The sequence below is a fragment of the Juglans microcarpa x Juglans regia genome, chromosome 8D, assembly GCF_004785595.1.
Source record: "Juglans microcarpa x Juglans regia isolate MS1-56 chromosome 8D, Jm3101_v1.0, whole genome shotgun sequence".
Lineage (NCBI taxonomy): Eukaryota > Viridiplantae > Streptophyta > Magnoliopsida > Fagales > Juglandaceae > Juglans > Juglans microcarpa x Juglans regia.
This window is the reverse complement of record NC_054608.1, coordinates 10,756,560-10,776,309: the sequence shown is the minus strand read 5'-3', so window position 1 is coordinate 10,776,309 and position 19,750 is coordinate 10,756,560. Positions and strand designations below refer to the sequence as shown.

The 19,750-nt window shown below is 34.7% G+C and overlaps 1 protein-coding gene across 1 annotated transcript; it reads right to left on the bottom strand.

Annotated features, from left to right (window-relative positions):
* Positions 1 to 12,456: 12,456 nt before the first annotated feature.
* LOC121242766 (cytochrome P450 CYP82D47-like) lies at positions 12,457 to 15,066 on the bottom strand. The gene is made up of 2 exons (XM_041140718.1): positions 14,044 to 15,066; positions 12,457 to 13,303 (listed from the first exon to the last, which is right to left on the bottom strand). Exons 1-2 carry the CDS (start codon positions 15,055 to 15,057, stop codon positions 12,677 to 12,679), a joined length of 1,641 nt encoding a protein of 546 aa, XP_040996652.1. The 5' UTR covers positions 15,058 to 15,066; the 3' UTR covers positions 12,457 to 12,676.
* Between the last annotated feature and the right edge of the window lie 4,684 nt (positions 15,067 to 19,750).

Sequence of the window (19,750 nt, the reverse complement as noted above, 5' to 3'; positions counted from 1 at the left end):
TACCTCTGTGATATAATATTAAAAAAAGATAACAGCGATATTACCTGATAAGCAGGATCTTCAAATATATCACAAACATTCTCTCATTCATTTGGTAGAAGTGGTTGGAATGGATTTTGGCGCTTCTCTATGTAGTACTGAACTTCTTATAATGTGTATGACATCGACCTTTATACCTCCGAAATGCATTCGACATCAATTCCTCAACCATTAATTGATCATCTCTTTGGCCAAAATTAAGCTCAAACTTATTATTTAAAAAATTATAAAAAATTAGTATAAATACAAAGTAACTTGAAAGTAACATATTATATACTTAGTTGCTTGATGTGGTCTTTCACATCTTATAAAACTTTAGACAAAGAGAATGTAGCAATTGGTGCATACGTGCAAGTAAGCGTACCAACATAAGAAGCAAGCCACGCTCCGAATCTCTGGAGCCACCAGAGTGATCATTAGGAATATCAACCTTGATTTTACCCACTTTCCTTACTTTCTCTATGCAGACATCCCTCGTAGTGCCTTTATCTCGGTGCTTGCTTACAACAGCTATATATACAGTAATTAAAGCTTAACTTTTAAATTAAATTATTTTATTTTATAGATATGTTACTTAAATTAAGCATAAAATGTGATATTTAATTTGATAAAATACCTTGTTCTGGGCCTGTGATGTTGGCTCACTATTCATGATAGGTGAACCATACGGGGAGTCGATAATAGATGGGGATGACACACGTGTTGGTTTGCGTTTGGGAGGCATATCTATTTGAAATTGTAACAAATTATTATTCAAACAAACGTTACAGATATTTATAAGAATAATACTTACAAAAATTCATGTTTGAAATTCATTCACTATCCGTTTTGCTGGACCAGTCACCCTCATTCTCACTAGACACTTCAGTTGATTAATCTACTTCTGATATTTCACCCTCAATTACTTCAGGTTGAACATCTTCTCTAAACAATGGGACCATATCATATTGGCTTAGATCAACAAATAGATTGATGTCTACTTCGTTTTCTTGATATGCTTCTTCATTTGCTAGACTATCAACTTCTTCTTGTGGTTCGTCTGCCTCAGGAATGTAATCATATATATTTCTTGGTACAAACTTCTCCACTACCCGCCATGGGTTTTCATACTCCGGATCATCTAAATAAAAAAATTGATTCGCTTGGCAAACAAGAATGAAAGGATTGTCCTCATGCCATGTGCGAGATGCATTGACACTCACAAAATAATCATCGTTACGCACTCCCAACCTAGGATTTGAGATATCTCACCAATTACATTTAAACAACCAGATCATATATCCCCCCACATACTTTAATATTATGATATCTTCCACAATTCCGTAGAAGTCAATATTATCAACCCTTTGGCTTCCTTCGACTACGATCTCACAATTTTGAGTTTTTCTATATCATTTTCTATCAGTTGTGTGAAATCTATATCCATGCACCAAACATTCCGAGTACTAGATGGCCTGCCTAGATAGATCACATGCTAGAGCATACAGTTCTGGTGAGATTTCTTCTGGATTTTCATCATATTTCAATGCAACCTATATCAATAAATATTATTATATAGAAAAAACTGAATTTTAGTGGTATGAAATTCGTATTATAAAATGAGGCTTAACAATAATAATGTATGATCAAACCACGAGGCAAATTCATTTTCGTGCATCTTTTCTACGTCAGTTATACCATTCAAGCACAATAGTTGTATATGTTTGTTGTGCATGTTCATGTTTAATTTGTATGAAGTTATACTATATTATTATACATAAACTTAAAGATAATATTGATTTGGAGGATCATCACTAACCTCAACTAGTGATCAATCTCTGTGAGTTATTCAAGACATACCATTAAGCTCTTTCAAACTCTCGCCCGCATAGATCGTAGCCCCTTGTGCGCCTTTGGGACGTATGGTCCGGGAAAATACAGTAAATGTGGATGAGACTCTCATCTCTCGCCCACCTTCATAATTTTGGTCTAGTCTTGTAAATCTAGTATTAGCCCCATGAAAATACATTGAACAAACGGTATGCCACTCATTATCAATATATGACTCTACAATCAAACCTTTTGGACGAGCTTTATTCCCCACAGATAGCTTAAATTTTTCCAAAAACCTTTCAGTAGGATATATCCATCTATACTGAACAACCAGCGACTAAAGCCTCCTGAGGTAAGTGCACAGCCAAATGTACCATTACATTAAAGAATGAAGGCGGGTACAAACTATCTAATTTGCACAATATTACTGCATGTCAGCTTCCATTTTTAACAATGCATCAACTTTCAATGTTGTACTACAAATGACTCTGAAAAATCCCCCTAATTTTATGAGAGCTATATGAACATCTCGAGTAAACTTTTCACGCACACCAACCGGCAATAGACGATGCAGAAATACGTGACAATCATGACTTTTAAGACCAGTTATCTTCCAATTATGCATTCAAACACATCTTGTCATGTTTGAAACATAGTCATTGGATAATTTGATTTTCATAAACCAATCACAAAATTTTTTTCTCTTATCATTTGAAAGTGTATACCATCCGATGGGCATATAAGCTGACAACCCATTATTTTACAAATGCAACTTAGGTCTTATCCCCAACTCTTTTAAGTCTTTACGAGAGTTAGTTGTATCTTTTATCATCCATTCTATTGACATCAAAGTGCCCAATATATTCTCACATATATTTTTCTCGATTTGCATAACATCTAGATTGTGGCGCAGTGTCAAGGTAGACCAGTATGGCAATTCAAAGAAAATATTTTTTTTGTCCAATTCAACTCCATGGCTTGTCATTTTCTCTTTCAAACTCTTGTATCTTTCCCAAATTTGTTTTATGAAACGTCTCCAACTGCGCGAAAATATCATTTCCAAACAACTCTGGCGGTGATGCCCTACGCTCAACCCTTTCATCAAACATCGCTTTATTTGAACTCCATCTATGATCATGTGGTAAATAACGACGATGTCCCATAAAACATAATTTTCTACTATGACTCAACCACTGAGACTGTATCTTTACTGCAAATAGGACAAAACATTTTACCTTTTGTGCTCTACCCAGATAAATTTTCATATGCTAAAAAATCATTTATTGTCCACATCACTGCAGTATGCATCTTGAATTTCCTTGACAAGGCTGCATCATATGTATTGACACCCTAATCCCACAACTCTTTCAGCTTTATAATCAGTGGTTGCTGATATACATCTAGTTCATTCCATGGTGACCTTGGCCCTTGTATCAATAGAGTTATCATAAAATACAAATCCTTCATACACTTCCAAGGTGACAAGGTATAGGGCATTAATATGACAAGCCAAGTACTATAAGAAGTGCTTATGTTGCCAAATGGATTAAAACCATCCATTGCTAAACCAAGATATACATTGCGAGGTTTTTCAACAAACCATAGATACTCGACATCAAATTTCTTCCTTTGTAAGGATTCTACAGGATGCGAGAGGAAGTTTTCATTTTGGTCTCTTTTCTTTCTGTGTGATGCCAAGACATATCTTTGGTAGTCAACCGGGACGTAAACAATCTTTGAAGTCAAGGAATCAACGAAAAATGTCTTAACACTTTTTGGGGTACATTATGTTTATCGGATGTCCATCTTGACTCATGACACACTACGCATGAGTCAAATTCTGTATGTTATAATCAAATCCTAGCCCTCGTTTCAGTTGATTTGCTTTATAAAAATTATAGGGTACTACGTTATCCTGAGGAAGAGCCTCTTTAAATAATTCTAGCAACATGTCGATGGCCTTCGTCGTAGAAATACGACAAATAGACTTAATATGAAACAACCTCACTATGAAAGACAACTTGCTATGACGAGTGCACCCATTGTACAACTCTCTTTGTGCATCCTCCCATAGTCTTGCAAAGTTAGAATTTTCCTCAAATGATTGTGCAGATGTTCCTTCTCCATCCCTCATCCCAAATATTCCTGCCCCCAGGTCGCCTAACATCTCAGTCATATCCTCTCCATTATTATCACTATCATCAGGATCATCCACATTAATGTCGTCTATGTCGATGTCGTTACCCTCCTCCCTTTGATTAGTCTGACTGTCAAATCTAATTCGTTTGGGAAATGGTTTGCCATGTAAGACCCAAGGTGGTATTTAGGATCAATTCGATTTACAAATAAATGATCATCCACTATCACCAAATTATAAGAACTAAGATTTTTGCACTTCTTGCACGGACATCTTGTAAATCCTCTATTGTTAACAGTTATGTGAGCAAACTCTATAAAAAACTTCACCCCTTGTGCATACTCCTCATAGTCTCACCCAAGTCTATCTTCCAGTAGCATCCAACTTTTATCCATTGTATTTCCGTTAATTGTCGGATGTCTATAAAAAAACACCTAATTTACGGGATAAACACTATCAGCAGTATTAACATACTTGTTTACCATTTATTTTATAAGGTAGTTGATCCTATCCTATTTTGAGAGACTATCATCTATATAGCATATATACTTAGTCCTAAACTCTAATGTTAGTAAAACTTTCGGCAGTATTTCTCTACAATTCTCCAAGTATGCTAGTCACGATAAGTCATCGATCCTATTAATGGGCCGAGAAACTTAAAGACCACATACCCGAATAATGTAAGGAATCGCTGAACCAAAATTTTAATTAACTAACACAAGAGTTTAAACTGAATATATTTGCCGTATAGATGATAGAATCCCAAATTGTCCACTTTGGACAATTTAAGAGTTGTACCCAAATATTTTTTAAGAGAATATTTGACCATAACTCTTGAACGGATCTAAAGTTTAAGTACATATAAAAATAATCCTAAAATCCAAAACTATCAAACTCCTAGTACAATTATACAATAAAATCACATTCCTAATCACAAAATCACAAATATAGGCCTGTGCATAAAAAGCCTTGAGCCGATCCGTCTGCAAGACCCGTTATTGGCCCGTCCGACAAAAGTTAGATTCATCGGGTTAAATATAACAATGGGTTGACAACGTATTATATCGGTCGAAACCGAAGAAACCACAAGATTCGCTACTATTTTTTTTTCTTTTTAACAAAATCTGCATAAATCCTCCCTCCATCAATCACTTCCTTTATTCCATAAACGACACACAACTTGCCTTCATTTTTACCGCTATTAATGCCTTTGCTGCAGTGGTTTTTACTTTGCTCCTTTGCAATGTTTTGAATACTGTACCGGACAGCGTACCGGTCAAGGCACTGGAACGAAATATTTCGGTACCGGTACCGTTTCGGGATAGCGTTTCGGGATAACGTTTCAGGATAGTCGATCTATAAATAAATTATATATATAAATATATATAAAAATTATATTCTAAAATAATAGTCTATATATAAATAAATTATATACAAATACATATATATATAAATTATAAATAGTCTAGTCTGAATTGAGGGTTAAAAAATAAGTTTGTAGTTTGAAAAAATGAAAAAAAAAAAAAAAAAACACAGGCCGAAATATAGGCCGGTACAGGCCGAAATTGAGGCCGGTATGACCGGTACCGGCCGGTATTTTTGCTGGTACGGAACAGGTATAGTACCTGTACCGGCCGGACAGCCGAAACGAAAAATTTCGGCTATACCGGCCGGTACGGTACGAAATTTAAAACTTTGCTCCTTTGTTCAATAATATCCCATAATGCATTTCGTGGAAGAGGCCACGTGTCTGTGAAGCTTTACTCTCTCTCTCTCTCCCCTCGTTCACACGTTGTAGACAGAGAAGATCCTGAAGGTTACATAAGTAGCCATTAATGCCCTTACAACTCTTTTCCGTTCACTTCCTCCATTCATTTTTGTGGAGCGGACTTTAGAGTTTTTACAATGAAGCAAAGAAAACTCAGTTTCTAATCTGATCTTAGAAACCGATTAGGGATGGTGAGGCTTCAGTACCGGCTTCATAGAGGAGGAGGAGCACTGGCTGGGCTTTTGGTGCTGCTCTTTCTGGTGTTCTTGCCCAGTTTGTTCAGCCATTTAGGCCATGCTTCGCCTTCCATTTTCTGTATTCGCATTATCTAATTGGAATCATCTTCCTTCCTACTTCACTAAACGGGTCAGTGGATGTTTCTCGGCAAGAAGTTTTTTTTTTTGTTTTTCATTCGGGTCATATGGGTTCGACCCGATCCTATTTTGAAGGACCAGTTCGGATCTGGTTGGCGCATTAAATTGTTATATTCGGGTCGGGTCAGGCACAATTCCGATAGTTTTAGCTCGAGTTGCAGGCCTACACAAATACACTGCAAAATTACATTACTAATCACCAATATTATAAATATTTTATAAGTATTAAACTTTAATTTAAGTATTAACAATTGGTATGTTATATTATATTTTAAGTTTCCATTTTAATTTAAGTGCAAAATATTTTGTAATTATATTATAATATTTTGTAATTCAATATTTTATAAGTATTAAACATTAATTTAAGTATTAACAATTGGTATGTTGTATTATATTTTAAGTTTCTAATTTAATTTTAGTGCAAAATATTTTGTAATTATACTATATTATTTTGTAATTAAATATTTATAAGTATTAAATATTAATTTAACTATTAACAATTGTTATGTTATATTATATTTTAAGTTTCTATTTTAATTTTAGTGCAAAATATTTTGTAAGCATACTATATTATTTTATATTTTAACTATAATTTTTTTTATATCTTATTAGTCTTTTAAGTAAAATCTTGCTCTTAAAATCTTAATACTCCGTTCAAACAGAATTCTGTTCGAACAAGATTCTGTTTGATCAAGATTGCGTTTGAACTAACATTATAGAGTTCGAATGAGACATGCCTAGATTCCAGACACGAAACAGATAGAAAACATTTGCCAGAAAACACAATTTTTACAAACACAATCTCATAAGATGTATATTGGCAGAGTGCCGATTTTAAATGGGATTGCACAAACACAAATATACAAAAAATCTTAACATAATTAATTAAAAAAATATAAATTATCAAAAATCTAAAAATTATAAATATTACCTCAAATTTAAACAATCTAAACAAAATATGAATCCACAATACTTACATAAGCATAAAACATATTATGAGAAAACCCTAAATCATGTGCAATAAACTAACATTAATGAAACTTGAAATATAAAAAAAAAAAATAGAAAGAAAGGTATACCTTTTATAAACCTCTCATCTCTCTCAAGAATCCCTTTTCTCTCACTAAATCTTTTCCCCTCTCTCTCTCCACAACACTCTCTCACACACACGAAATTGCATGTCATGCTCTGCCTATAAAGAAATTTTCATTAATTGTAAAAATGAATTGGAGGTTGAGATATTTGAATCTGTGAAGTCCAGTTTGAACTGGACATTACGCATTTGAATACAAAAATTTCAAATAGGCGCCAAATCTGCCGTGATTTAATTCACTTCCGAACGTGTAATATTGTTGTTCTAACTAACACATCACAATATTCCTTGGCATAGTCTTCAAATGTAGACAAGCTCAAAGGGTATTTTCGTAACACTATTCGACCAGTGCGTTCAAATGATGAATTTTTACGTTCAACTAAACAAACATTCAGAGTATTTGGCGCGAATTTTCCCTCCAAACACATTCCACGAGATAAATCCGTTTAAACGGAACGTTATTGGGTTCAAACTAATAATAGTATTATTATACTTATATTCTAATTTTGCACTATATATCGATGCTATATAACTATTAAGTACTATATATATATATTAATTATGTTAATTTGTATAGTTATCATGACTTATAATAATTATAGTTAATAGTATAATTTATATATAGTAGCTATATATAGTATGTACTTAGTATAATAGAATAAATATATTTACAAATAATATACTAAATATATTAATTAAAAGTATTATAATACTATTATTAGTTTTATTTTTATACTTTTGTTCTTCGTAATATTAGTATTATTATATATTACTATTAGTAATTATATATTAGTATAATAACCGTTCGAACGGATATTTATACAGTTCGAACGAGACGCCATGGTCATTATAGACCTAGGTCGAATACAATTAAACAAATCACTCCAGTTTGAACTAGCTGCCATCGAGACTACCGATTTCGCCCCTTATCTCCACTACGAAAACCGCCACTCAACTTCCGTAGCAACTCCACATTTAAACTTCTAAGAGGTATGGGTCAAGTCTCCACATCTATTGTTTGGTTTTATGTTCGAATGGGCTGTGTTTTGGGGGGGGGGGGGGAGTATGGATTTCAAATCCGAAATCTCCCATTTTGGTGTATTCTGTAGAAATAACATCAAAATAATCGGTAGAAATGAGTGGGTTTCACTCCTTAATCATTTCTACCAATTAAGGCCTAATTTGCTTTCAAGACTAAAATCTAAAACTTTGAAAACCTCTCATCTCATCATTACAACTTTTCTAAATTTTCATACAAAATAAAATAAACAATTCAATTTTTTCAGGGCCTAAAGCAAAAATAATATTAAAAATTATATTCAACTTTTTACTTTAATCTCAACTCAACTCATCTCATTTCTGAAAACAAACGAGGACTAAAACAAAGGACAACATCTCGATTGGGTTTTTAAGTTCGGCTTCTTCCCGTTCGAACTAACTCTAGTCCGTTCAAATGCTCAGTTGCCTGACAATATTATTTTTGTTCGAACAAAATAAATTCGTTTGAATGAACAAAGATTGCCTGCTCGAATGAGTAGAACAGTCCATTCGAATAGAATTTACTAGTTCAAACAGAATATGTTTTGTTCAAACAAATTATTTCAATTCAATTCAATATAGTATAATTCTTCAATAATGTAATTTAAATATTATGGTTAATTATATTCATACTTTCCTTATGGTTAAACAGTATATCAATGGCATCCAGTGAAAGAAAACGTGCGAGAGATTAGCCCAGCCAAAGTAGTGGAGCAGCTTATACTCAGGAGACAAGGCCTATACTTGTTGAGCGTCTAGTTATTTTGTCTGACTTCTCCGATCTTTCATGGGAGAGACAAAGCATACAGTCCATCTTCACCTAGCGAAGATAGATACTGATCTGTGAACAGTGGGAAACTGCATATCCAGAGATGGTCAGTGATTTCTACCATGCTATGAGATAACTTAACGCTGATATTCTGTTCTACATCTTATTGGTATGGAGAATGAGTATTAATTTCTCTCCTCGTATTATTGCTGAGTTCCTTGACATCCCGCGCGTGACCGACACATATCCCGCATCAGCTACATGGGGTCCAGCGGCTTCACCATCTGATTCCGACACACCCACCACATCCTGCACGCTAGCCCCAAATGTAGATTCGGATGCTAGTTTGGATGGTAGTGAGGATGAAGATCTACCTAATGATGGTCTCATAGACGATCAAGTGCGTCAGCTAGTGAGAGACCAATCGGCTCCTCCATATGATGGGAGAAAGGTGATCCGACAAGCCGATTGTATAGCATTTTTCAGAATGATTAATTTGATTGTTGGCTATAACATCGATCCGAGAAAACAAAACACTGATTTCGAGATTGATTTAGCCAAATTTTTGCTGTGGATAGCATTGGAGGACCCTATTGATCTGGCATTGTATTTCTTCCTCCGCACTCGATCGGAGTCACACTTTTCCAGTGGAGGTAGCCTACCATTTGCACTACTAATACTAACCTCCTACTCCAATTAGGGGTTACAATGCCAGTGACTGAGTGGAGGTCGACACAGATGGGGCCCCTTAACAAGATCACATTCAGCAAGAGCAAGGAGCACTTGCGGAAGATTGCACCAAAACAGCCAAGTGATCCTCCCATATATCCAGCTTCTAGTAGTACTGCCGTTGTTGAGAGACAGCCTCATGCGGCTACTTTGGATCAGGTACGAGTTCTATTTGTGGAGTTCGTTGAGCCTATCATAGAGAAACTTAGGGATCTGGAAGGATCTATTAAAATGTTGCAAGAGGATATTGATCTACTAAGGACCCTATGATCGTTTTAGTTATTATTTTATTTTTTATGTTGTACTAAACTTTATATATTTGAGATGTAATTAATGTATGATTTTTATTTTTTGTGTTTGCTATTTTGTTTTTTTTTTCATTTTACTTGTTGTTCATGATAATATAAAAAATGATACTATCTTCAAAGTTATATTTATATAAATTTAACATAAAAGAAATCACTATAAAGTTTTGAAGTTAATTACCTAAAATTAAGTTATGAATTTATAAATATTTTAACTCACCACAAATCATAATATATAGTATATTCACATTTTTATATTTTGAAAATGATAACAAATTAATGAAAAAATATTTGGTACTTTAATAGAAAAAATATATGCACAAATCCAGACTAATAAAAAAATTAATTGAAAAATGTTCGTTCGAACAAAGAAATTTAAGTTTGAATGGTTATTAACTTTCTCCGGAAAAAATAAATTAATTTTCTGCCAATGTTATTATTCGAACAGATTATATACTGTTCGAACAGACATTAATTTCATGTTCGAATCTATTTTGTTTTGTGCGAACAGTTTTCCTTTTTTGAAACGATTTTGTTCGTCACAAAATATCTTGTTCGAATGGATATTTTTCCGTTCGAACGAATTTAGTAACTCATGCATTTTTAGAGACGTAACTCTTTTCTCCAAAAATGACTTTTAGGGATGAAATTTAATTCGTCCCTAAAAGTCAAATTTCTTGTAGTGATACCAATGAAAATCTAGTGAACAAGAAAGATGTCACAACCAAGAGGAGTGCTACATCCATAAAAAATAATTATACAAAAGTAATTTTACAAATTGATGTGGCTTTATTTGATCTGTTAGATCTATTTTACGATAAAAATAATTCTACAATTTGATGAAGCACATCAAACCGCATCAATTTATAAGATTATTTTTTAAAATCCCTTTATAGCTAGAGTATTTTTAAATAATTAATAGTTGAACACCTTAACAATTGAAGGTACTTTATGTGTCATCAGCTGTTAAAATTGATCAAGCAAATGGGAGTATGGTACTTTTCCGGTTGTTTGTTATCTCGTCATTTTGAGGTAATGCCAAAATAAGTTTCTTGTAGTGTATAAGTTTCTTCAGTACTAATTTTGAGGTAAAATGACCCAGTAATGGTAAAATGACATTGTATCAGGGACGGCTAAATGTATTTTGTGGCCTAAGGCAACATTAAGTACATAACGTTTTAATTTAAAAACGATAATAATATTTAAATATTTAATAATAAATTTTATTAAAATTTTCCAAAGTGTAAAACAACGTTCATTAATAATTTCTATAAGCTAGTACTATAATAATTTAAAAGAGAATCTAATTTTTTTGTAAATAAAGTATTATCCATTATTCGTATATATACTTCTTTTAATATTTCATTTGAAAAACAAATCGATATCAAAATAAACATCATATTTTATAAAATATTCAAGAGTAATATATCATTATATTTTTATTTCAATTTTACTATTGTCTGAAAATTTTGTATATTAATTTTGAGTTAGATTTTTTTCAGTAAAACTTCTCTATTAACTGGTTTTATTTTTATTTTTACCACATTTTACCGTTTAAGATTGATTTTAGGTAAAAAAAAAAATTAATCTTTTATGCTAATTAATATTTTTTTATACTTTATTTATTAGAATCATAATAATTTTTTTTTTTCTTTTGAAGGCCTACGGTGGGGGTCGTATAAATTAAGAGTTGTAATGAGACGCAGAGTGATTTAGTTCATATAGTTGTTGATAATTTCAACCTTTATGAAAATTGTAGTGCATGCCGTGTCCCCATGCGCATTTATAATTTAACTAAAGACTTTCAAAGATTTTTATAATAACCATAGTCTAAAGTTATCTAACACGTATAAAAAACGTCATACATTTCCAACTATTGCTCGTTAAGGAGATTAATATGTCAATTTGATTTTGAACGCTTAGGATGAGAAAGATAGCATTATTTATAATATTTATAATTATCCAAATTAAATTTTTTGATGGCATTAATTGTTCTCTAAATATTGCGAGGGCCACTTTATATTTCTAAATATATATCACACTATTTAAAAAAAACATTTATTGTGATGAAAATTACTATTTGTGATGACTTAGAATCGACTCAATTAAACAAGAAATATTCATTTTCATAAAAAAAAAAAAAAAAATAAGTAACTAGAAATAAGCAGTTTTGTCTTAAGATTCTAGGAGTACAAATCTAATTTGCATACCGAGCTACTCTGGTTTCCTATATGATAAGTACGCGTAGTTTAGTGCAAAGAGCTACCATCCCTTACTTTTATAATTCTGATTTCCTATATATAGAGACCTTAACCCTAAAGATCTTTATGAAACCTTTTTCAACTTCAGGATCTGTTTGGAAAGAAATCTAATTCAAAGGACATACAATAAATTTTTCAAAAAAGAAATTACTAAACTTTAATTATGAAATTGTGGTACATGATCCATAAGATAGGTACGTACTTTTACAAGCGAACACGCCGAAATAAAAATAAAAACAAGAATAAAAAAAAACTAATAATAATAATTTAATATACGCATACTCCTTGTGCATGAAGATCATTACCAAACTCCTTGGCAATATTGTACCTATTTAACGTATACTCAAATGATCATGCATATGCTGAGGAAGGAAGGCGTGGAGTGAGATGGACTTCAAGTGGGGTGGCTTTCAAGGATGCAAGTCCGAATTTCTCAGTCATGTCTACTGGTTCATCTGCTGGTACTGTCGTAATCTCAAAGGCATGTAAGAAGTTAGCAAGTGTGAGTTGCATAACTTGTAGTGCAAATGAGATTCCTGGACAAACTCTCCTCCCGCTACCAAATGGTATGAGCTCAAAATGATGGCCCCTAAAGTCAACATCTTTGTGGGTTGTAAGAAACCTTTCAGGGCAAAATTCGGTTGGATCTGACCACACTTGGGGATCTCTATGAATCTTTGATAGATTAACAAGAAGACGGGTGCCCATTGGGATGTGGTAACCAGCCAAAGTGCAATCCTCAAGAGACTCGTGCGGCACAGAAAGTGGCGCAGCGGGATATAAACGCATAGTTTCTTTGATGACAGCTTGAAGATAGACTAGGTTTTTCACGTCTGATTCCATCACTAACCTATCTCTACCAATCTGGAGGTCTAATTCTTGTTGGGCTTTCTTAAGAGCCTCTCGGTTATTAAGAAGTAGAGAGAGCGCCCATGTCATTGTCACCGTCGTTGTATCTGTACTGGCTAAGATGAGGGCCTGCAAAAGTCCCAGCATTTATGCATATACTATTTATAATTTTACATATTAAACTAAAATAGAACCCAATGAAACTATTCCCCTCAAAACATTTACTTTACATTTCAGACATTCGTCCCAATCCCTATTTTTTTTCAAATAGCTATAATTCATTTATATATATATATATATCATGTTTGCGCAAGCATAATAGCTTTTGTTCAGAGAAACTGCATCACATATTTTATTCTAAGAAATGGTATGCAATTTTCGTACATTTATTTTGAAAAGTAGTGGTGGCCACCATTAAAAAGTGAGTTTTTTCATGTTGGATCTAGCTATAGCTAGATTTATCCATTTTGCTTTGAAATGGAGTGCGCGAGAGTTTTAAATCCTAGAATTGTACAAAACATTTCCCTTTGGTGGACCGCTAGCATATATTTGGGTAGACTTTAGGAACAAGACGAATGTTTCCAAAACCCTTGCCCAAGCAGGCCCGTAACTCTACTATTTTCTTTTTGCAAACAAGAACCAACAAATTCACTGAAAATTTGGGGAGGTTACCCTTTGTAGTTACCATAACAAGAGAGCTGGATTCTTTTGGAATATGTGAAAAAATTCCCTGATTGTATGTTAAACTCCAGGATAATTTAAAGAAGAAGTAAAAAGAAGGATACTCGTGATCAGTCTACTTCAATAAATATAAAACAAAGCAATCTTAGTACCCTACATAAGCTTAAATAGGGCTATCAAAAGCATACCAGACAAGTAGCCTTGGTGACTGTATCAGCATCATAACTGGAAATCTCCTCACTGTCAACGACAATAGACAACATCACATCCATAAAGTCTTGATGTCCCTCCTTTACCTCCCCAGAAATTCTTCTTTGCTTGTGTTCTTCTAGCCATCCTTCAAGCTCATAATCTAATTTTTTTGCAATTTTCTTCATTGCCTTCTCGTACCCACCTAAGTCCAACCATCTTAGATATGGAAGTACATCTGACGGTACAAATCTCCCAATCAACACAACGAATTCTCTCATCGCATTTCGACATTGATCGTTTCCTTCATCCTCATCCTTGGTTACAGTCCAAGCAAATCGCTTCTTTATAACCATCATAAACACAACGTTTAGAGTTACATAGCCAAACCATCTTCTCATCTCCACCAATGCATTGTTGTTCTTGGCCGACAACTCGTAGATCTCTTTTATGGCCGTGTTTACCTCTGACTCTCGGATGTATTTGAACATCTCGATACGGTGATTTGAGAGGACCCCAAGAGTGACTATTCTTCGAACATAACGCCAATAGGAACCATATGGGCTGAAACCGAACATGGCATAGTTGTAACCCATGAGTTCAGTCGCCAAAGCTTTTGGACGGTTGGCAAAGACTTTATCGTTGGTAGTGAAACACTCTTTAGCTATCTTTGAACTGCTTACTACTATAGCTCTATGCATGCCCAAGTTGATACTGAAGATTGGTCCGTTCTTGTCAGCCATGTCATTTAGGGTTATATGAGCTGGTTGCGTCCCTCCTAATAGGTGGAGGTGGCCAATTATAGGCCATGCACCACCTGCTTTTGGTGGGAGTATCTTTTGGGGGACAGCGTTTTGGGTTCTCCTCCATATCCAAAATAGAAATAAGAAAAAGAGAAATAGGGTAAGTATGATGGCCATAAAAGCAGTGAAAGACAAGAATCCAAAGAGCATAGTTGTTTTGGTTGTCGATGGGAGTTTATAGAGATAAGGGCATACTTCTTTTTGAGTCATTTGTGTAGGCCAAGGTCGACATGAAACACCGTTTCCAGAGAACAAAATTCCGATAAGGTTCCAGATAACGTTTGCTTGGTAGCCAGTTGATCTCTATGATGTCACAACACAGACAAAACGGATCGAAAGTCAATTCTCTATGTTATTTTGGCTTACACGATTAATCGTTATCTAAAAGGCAAAGAGTGGTGATTAACATGACATTACCAGTTAATGGGGCCAAGCTCAGACAAAAGTACGATAGGCTGGACTAGCAAGTTGCACGGAAGAGACATTTCTGGTTGTTAATTTTAAGACGCCATTTAATTATTCACGATGCAATGCTCCAACAGATACCCATGTGGGGATTTGAAGAGTGTTTGAATTTTAAGGCTGGTCTGGTTTGAATCTTAAGAGTGTTTCATCTCATTATATTTTATTATTATAATTTTTTAAATAAAATATAATAAATAATTTAATTTTTTTAAATTTCAATTTAATTTTTTTAAATTTTAAAATAATAATAATATTTTAATAATATATATATTTTTTAAATTTAATATTTTGTCCAAAATTATTTTATCTAATTTCTGAATCAAACCAATTCTAAAGAAAACGAGAGAGAGAGAGAGAGATGGAAGCAGCCAAAAGCCTGCAATAAATTGGAAGCAATTCTCATCCCCGAGAGAGAGTTGCACGCTTGCTTTCATTCTGGATATATACCGGTGGAATTGGAATCCAAAAGCCTGCAATAAATAGAAGCGACCATCAAAAGATGGAAGTGGATATTTTGAGACACAGATCTTGCTATCATGAAGGGAAGAAAGTGTATGTAATTAAGTCCCACATTATTCAGAAAATTAGGTTTAAAAAAAATATTAAACGTATATTTTAATTTATTTAAAATTTAAAATATTTTAATATGTAATACTAAAACAACTTAATTTTTTTATTAAAAAATTTTAAAATTATTTAAACACTTTTTAAGATTACTACCGCAATTCCAATAAGTGTAAAGTCTAAACTTTAAAAATCATTGTATGTGGCTGAATATATAATCGACACGAGAAATAAATCGTATAAATTAAGAGTTATAATGAGACGCAGGCCTAGCTAGCTAGGTGGTACGCTCGCCCTTGATCTCAATTGTGGGCAACTTCGTCTTGTTGAGGCCGTTTGGATATAGAGGTGAGATGAACTATTCATCTCATCTAATATCAACTAATAATCTCATTGATTTTCATAAATCACTTAAACTTATATCATTTCACTATCCTAACGGACCCTTAATGGTATTGTGTAGCTCTATCACTTGTAGTACTTTGTATGGTGAGGAGTAGAAGATTTTATGTTTGTTTTTATCATATTTTTTACCTTTTTTTTAGGATAAGTCAATTAAAGATTTCACTCATAATTCATAACTGATATTATATATATATATATATAATATAAGTTGGCCAAATTGATGATCAAGCCCTCTATAATTAATAAGATTCGAGAATCTTAAATAGAAGATAGATAGACACATAATGGGTTCTATAAATTTTAACGAGCATTTAAAGTCGTTCAAAGAAACAATAAAAATTATAGGATCCATGTCCTATGATTATCTTTCTCACTTGTGACTATCAAATTTGAATACAATTTTAGTCTTGACCTAAAATCTCATTCTTCAATTACAATGGGGCATTTAAGTAAGAATAGATAGTAGACAAATCTTTGGATAATTGTTAGAATAAAACCATGTCAAATCAACTTTCAATATGTTGGTGTGTTCCTTTGCTTTTTCCATAACTGTGATGTAACTGGTTGCCGTTAACCAAAGATAGAAAAATCCATATTTAATATTGTAATTATATATTAGGGTTTTGATCACCGTGGATATCTACAGATTGTATGACAGAGATAGTTTATTATAAATTCCAAATGAATATGGCAACTTCAAGTGCTATTCATTAATGAAACAAAGATATCCATATATATATTAAGACCAATCCAAAACTCTGTCAATCAATATTACAATGTGCAGATAAAAAACTGATCTTTGCACACGTTTTGGCTTATATATTATATATCCCCAAGCCCTATGATACAACCCTACGTACGAATAAGGGATATTGCTGACCTTTTTTTTCCTCTCCTCTGTAGGGTGAGGTTTTTCCTTTGTCGTTCGACAAAACTAACTTCTCTTAGGCTTTGAGTCTGGAGAGGCTTTGGCAAGATGGCTGAGGACATTACACAATGTTGGGAATCACTGAAACTAAGGGAGGAGGAGCAGAAGCAGCTCACTCTCCCAGAGGAAGCACTTTTATCATCCATTACCAAAGGTAAGCACTGTCTTTTTGCAATGATCTTCAATGATAGAACAGCAAATAGGGAGGCTTTCAAGTCGACAATGTCCAAGTCATGGAACACAGAGGGATGGATTACTTTCAAGGAGTTTGGTACGAACAAATTTCTCCTTGATTTTCAATTTTTTTCAGACAAGAACAAAGTTATGAATGGGAGACCATGATCTTTTGACCGTCACTTAGTCTGGATGAAGGAGTTCGAAGGAGGATTATCTCCCACAGAGGTACAGTTCACACATGAGCCATTTTGGATTCAAATTCATAATCTCCCCTTTGCTGGGATGACTAAAGAAGTTGGTGCGTTAGTTGGCTCGGGTCTAGGGAGAGTACTGGAAGTTGAGGTTGACACTGAGGGATATGGCTAGGGCAGCTACCTACGAACCAGGGTTGATGTTAATATCACAAAACCCCTGTCAAGAGGTCGTATTCTTAAGGTTGGAGACAGACAACACTGGCTTTCTTTCAAGTATGAGAGACTGCCACTTGTATGTTTCAAATGTGGCCTCTTAATGCATGGAAAAAGTAGTTGTGCAAAACTAGTCCAAGACTCTCATGGCACAGAGCAATATGGGCAATGGTTACGTGCTAGTTCTTCCTTTTCACAAGGTAAACCCCTGAAAAAATATGGAGGTTCCATGGAACATGACCATGGATCTTTATGGAGGTGGCGCACAGACGAGGTAGGGGGTGGAACTTCCAGTTTCGGGACTACACAAACTCAGACAAGGAAAGATGACCCAGAGTTGACCAGAACAGGTGGCACAGTAGCTGGCACATGTTCCCAAGACAATGACATTTCAGTTTTGGCATGACAATGGCCACCTGACAGCTGCAGGGACTTTGTCAACACAAGTCTTGCGACCTTCCTTTCTGAAGAAGGTCTTACTGACATCCAGAACAGGCCCTCGAAGGATCACACAGACCTTCCAAATCAGGTACACCCCTTGACCCCACCTACCTCTTTTGTTGAGGGTGAAAAAGCGAGACAGACTGAGGAACCACTCACCTCAGTTTAACAACCCTCAGGGTGCCATACCACTCTGGACCTTGACATGAGGGTTCCTTCACCCATTAAACTTGTCACTGGCAGTACATGGAAGAGAAAGGCAAGAGGGAAACTAACTGCCCTCACAAATGCCACAAACAAACCCACCGCCCAGGCTCGTGTTATTCAGACCAAGAGGAATGCTAAGGAAATGGCCCATGTTTGTAATATGAAAGAAAATAAGAAACCTAAGCTAAGGCTCATGTTTGCAAGGAGCAAAACTTAGAACAGTTTGGTGGAGGCTACTTTGCAGCCCCACCAATTCCAATGAACTGCTTAAGTTGAAACTGTCAAGGGCTTGGGAACCCTCGAACAGTTCATGAACTTCACCTTTTGGTGAAAACAAAGTGCCCCAACTTGGTTTTTCTTCTGGAAACTAAATGCTCTCGTGATAGAATGGAAAAGATACGAATTAGACTGGGATTTGATAGCTGTTTTTGTGTGGACAGCAGAGGTAGGAGTGGTGGTCTGGCCTTATTTTGGAACTCTTCTATCGAAGTTGACCTCCTCACTTACACTAACTGGCATATTTCAGCCATGATAAAGCCCATCTCAGAAAAGTCCAAGTGGCTAATTACTGGCTTCTATGGCCATCCCATGACTACAAAAAGGCATGAGAGCTGGAACTTGTTAAAGGCTCTAAAACCTGGTGATAATATCCCTTGGCTTTGTTTTGGTGATTTTAACGAGATCACCCACCAAAAAGAAAAAGTTGGGGCCTCCCTTAGACCTCATAAATAGATGGCTAATTTCAGAGAAGCATTGTCTTCATGTGGCCTGTCTGATTTGGGTTACCATGGTGACAGATTTACTTGAGCAAACAATAGGGAGGGGGATCAATACACTAAAGAAAGGCTTGATAGGGCCTGTGGCAACAACCTTTGGATTGAAAAATTTGGCACCCAAGCAATTTCCCATTTGGAAAGTACCCAATCAGACCACAAACCACTACTGATTCAATCAAAGGGACAAGATAATGTTCACAAAAGAAACAAGATCTTCAGGTATGAAGCAGCATGGAGTAGCTTGGAAGACTGTGAGAGCATTATCAAAAGGGCCTGAGCATCCTCAACTCATAAACCAGGGGCCATCCAAAGAACTCTTCAAGGGCTCAGGTTCTGTCAAGAGGATTTAAAACTATGGAACAGAAGCTATCAGAAGAATAAAGGGCAGTACCTCAAATCTAAAATTGACGAGTTAAACCACTTGAAGAACATCAATCAAGGTCACTTATGTGTTGAAATAAAGCTGGTACAGAAAGAGCTGAATGATATTATGGATGCAGAAAATCTTAAGTGGCAACAAAGGGCTAAATAGG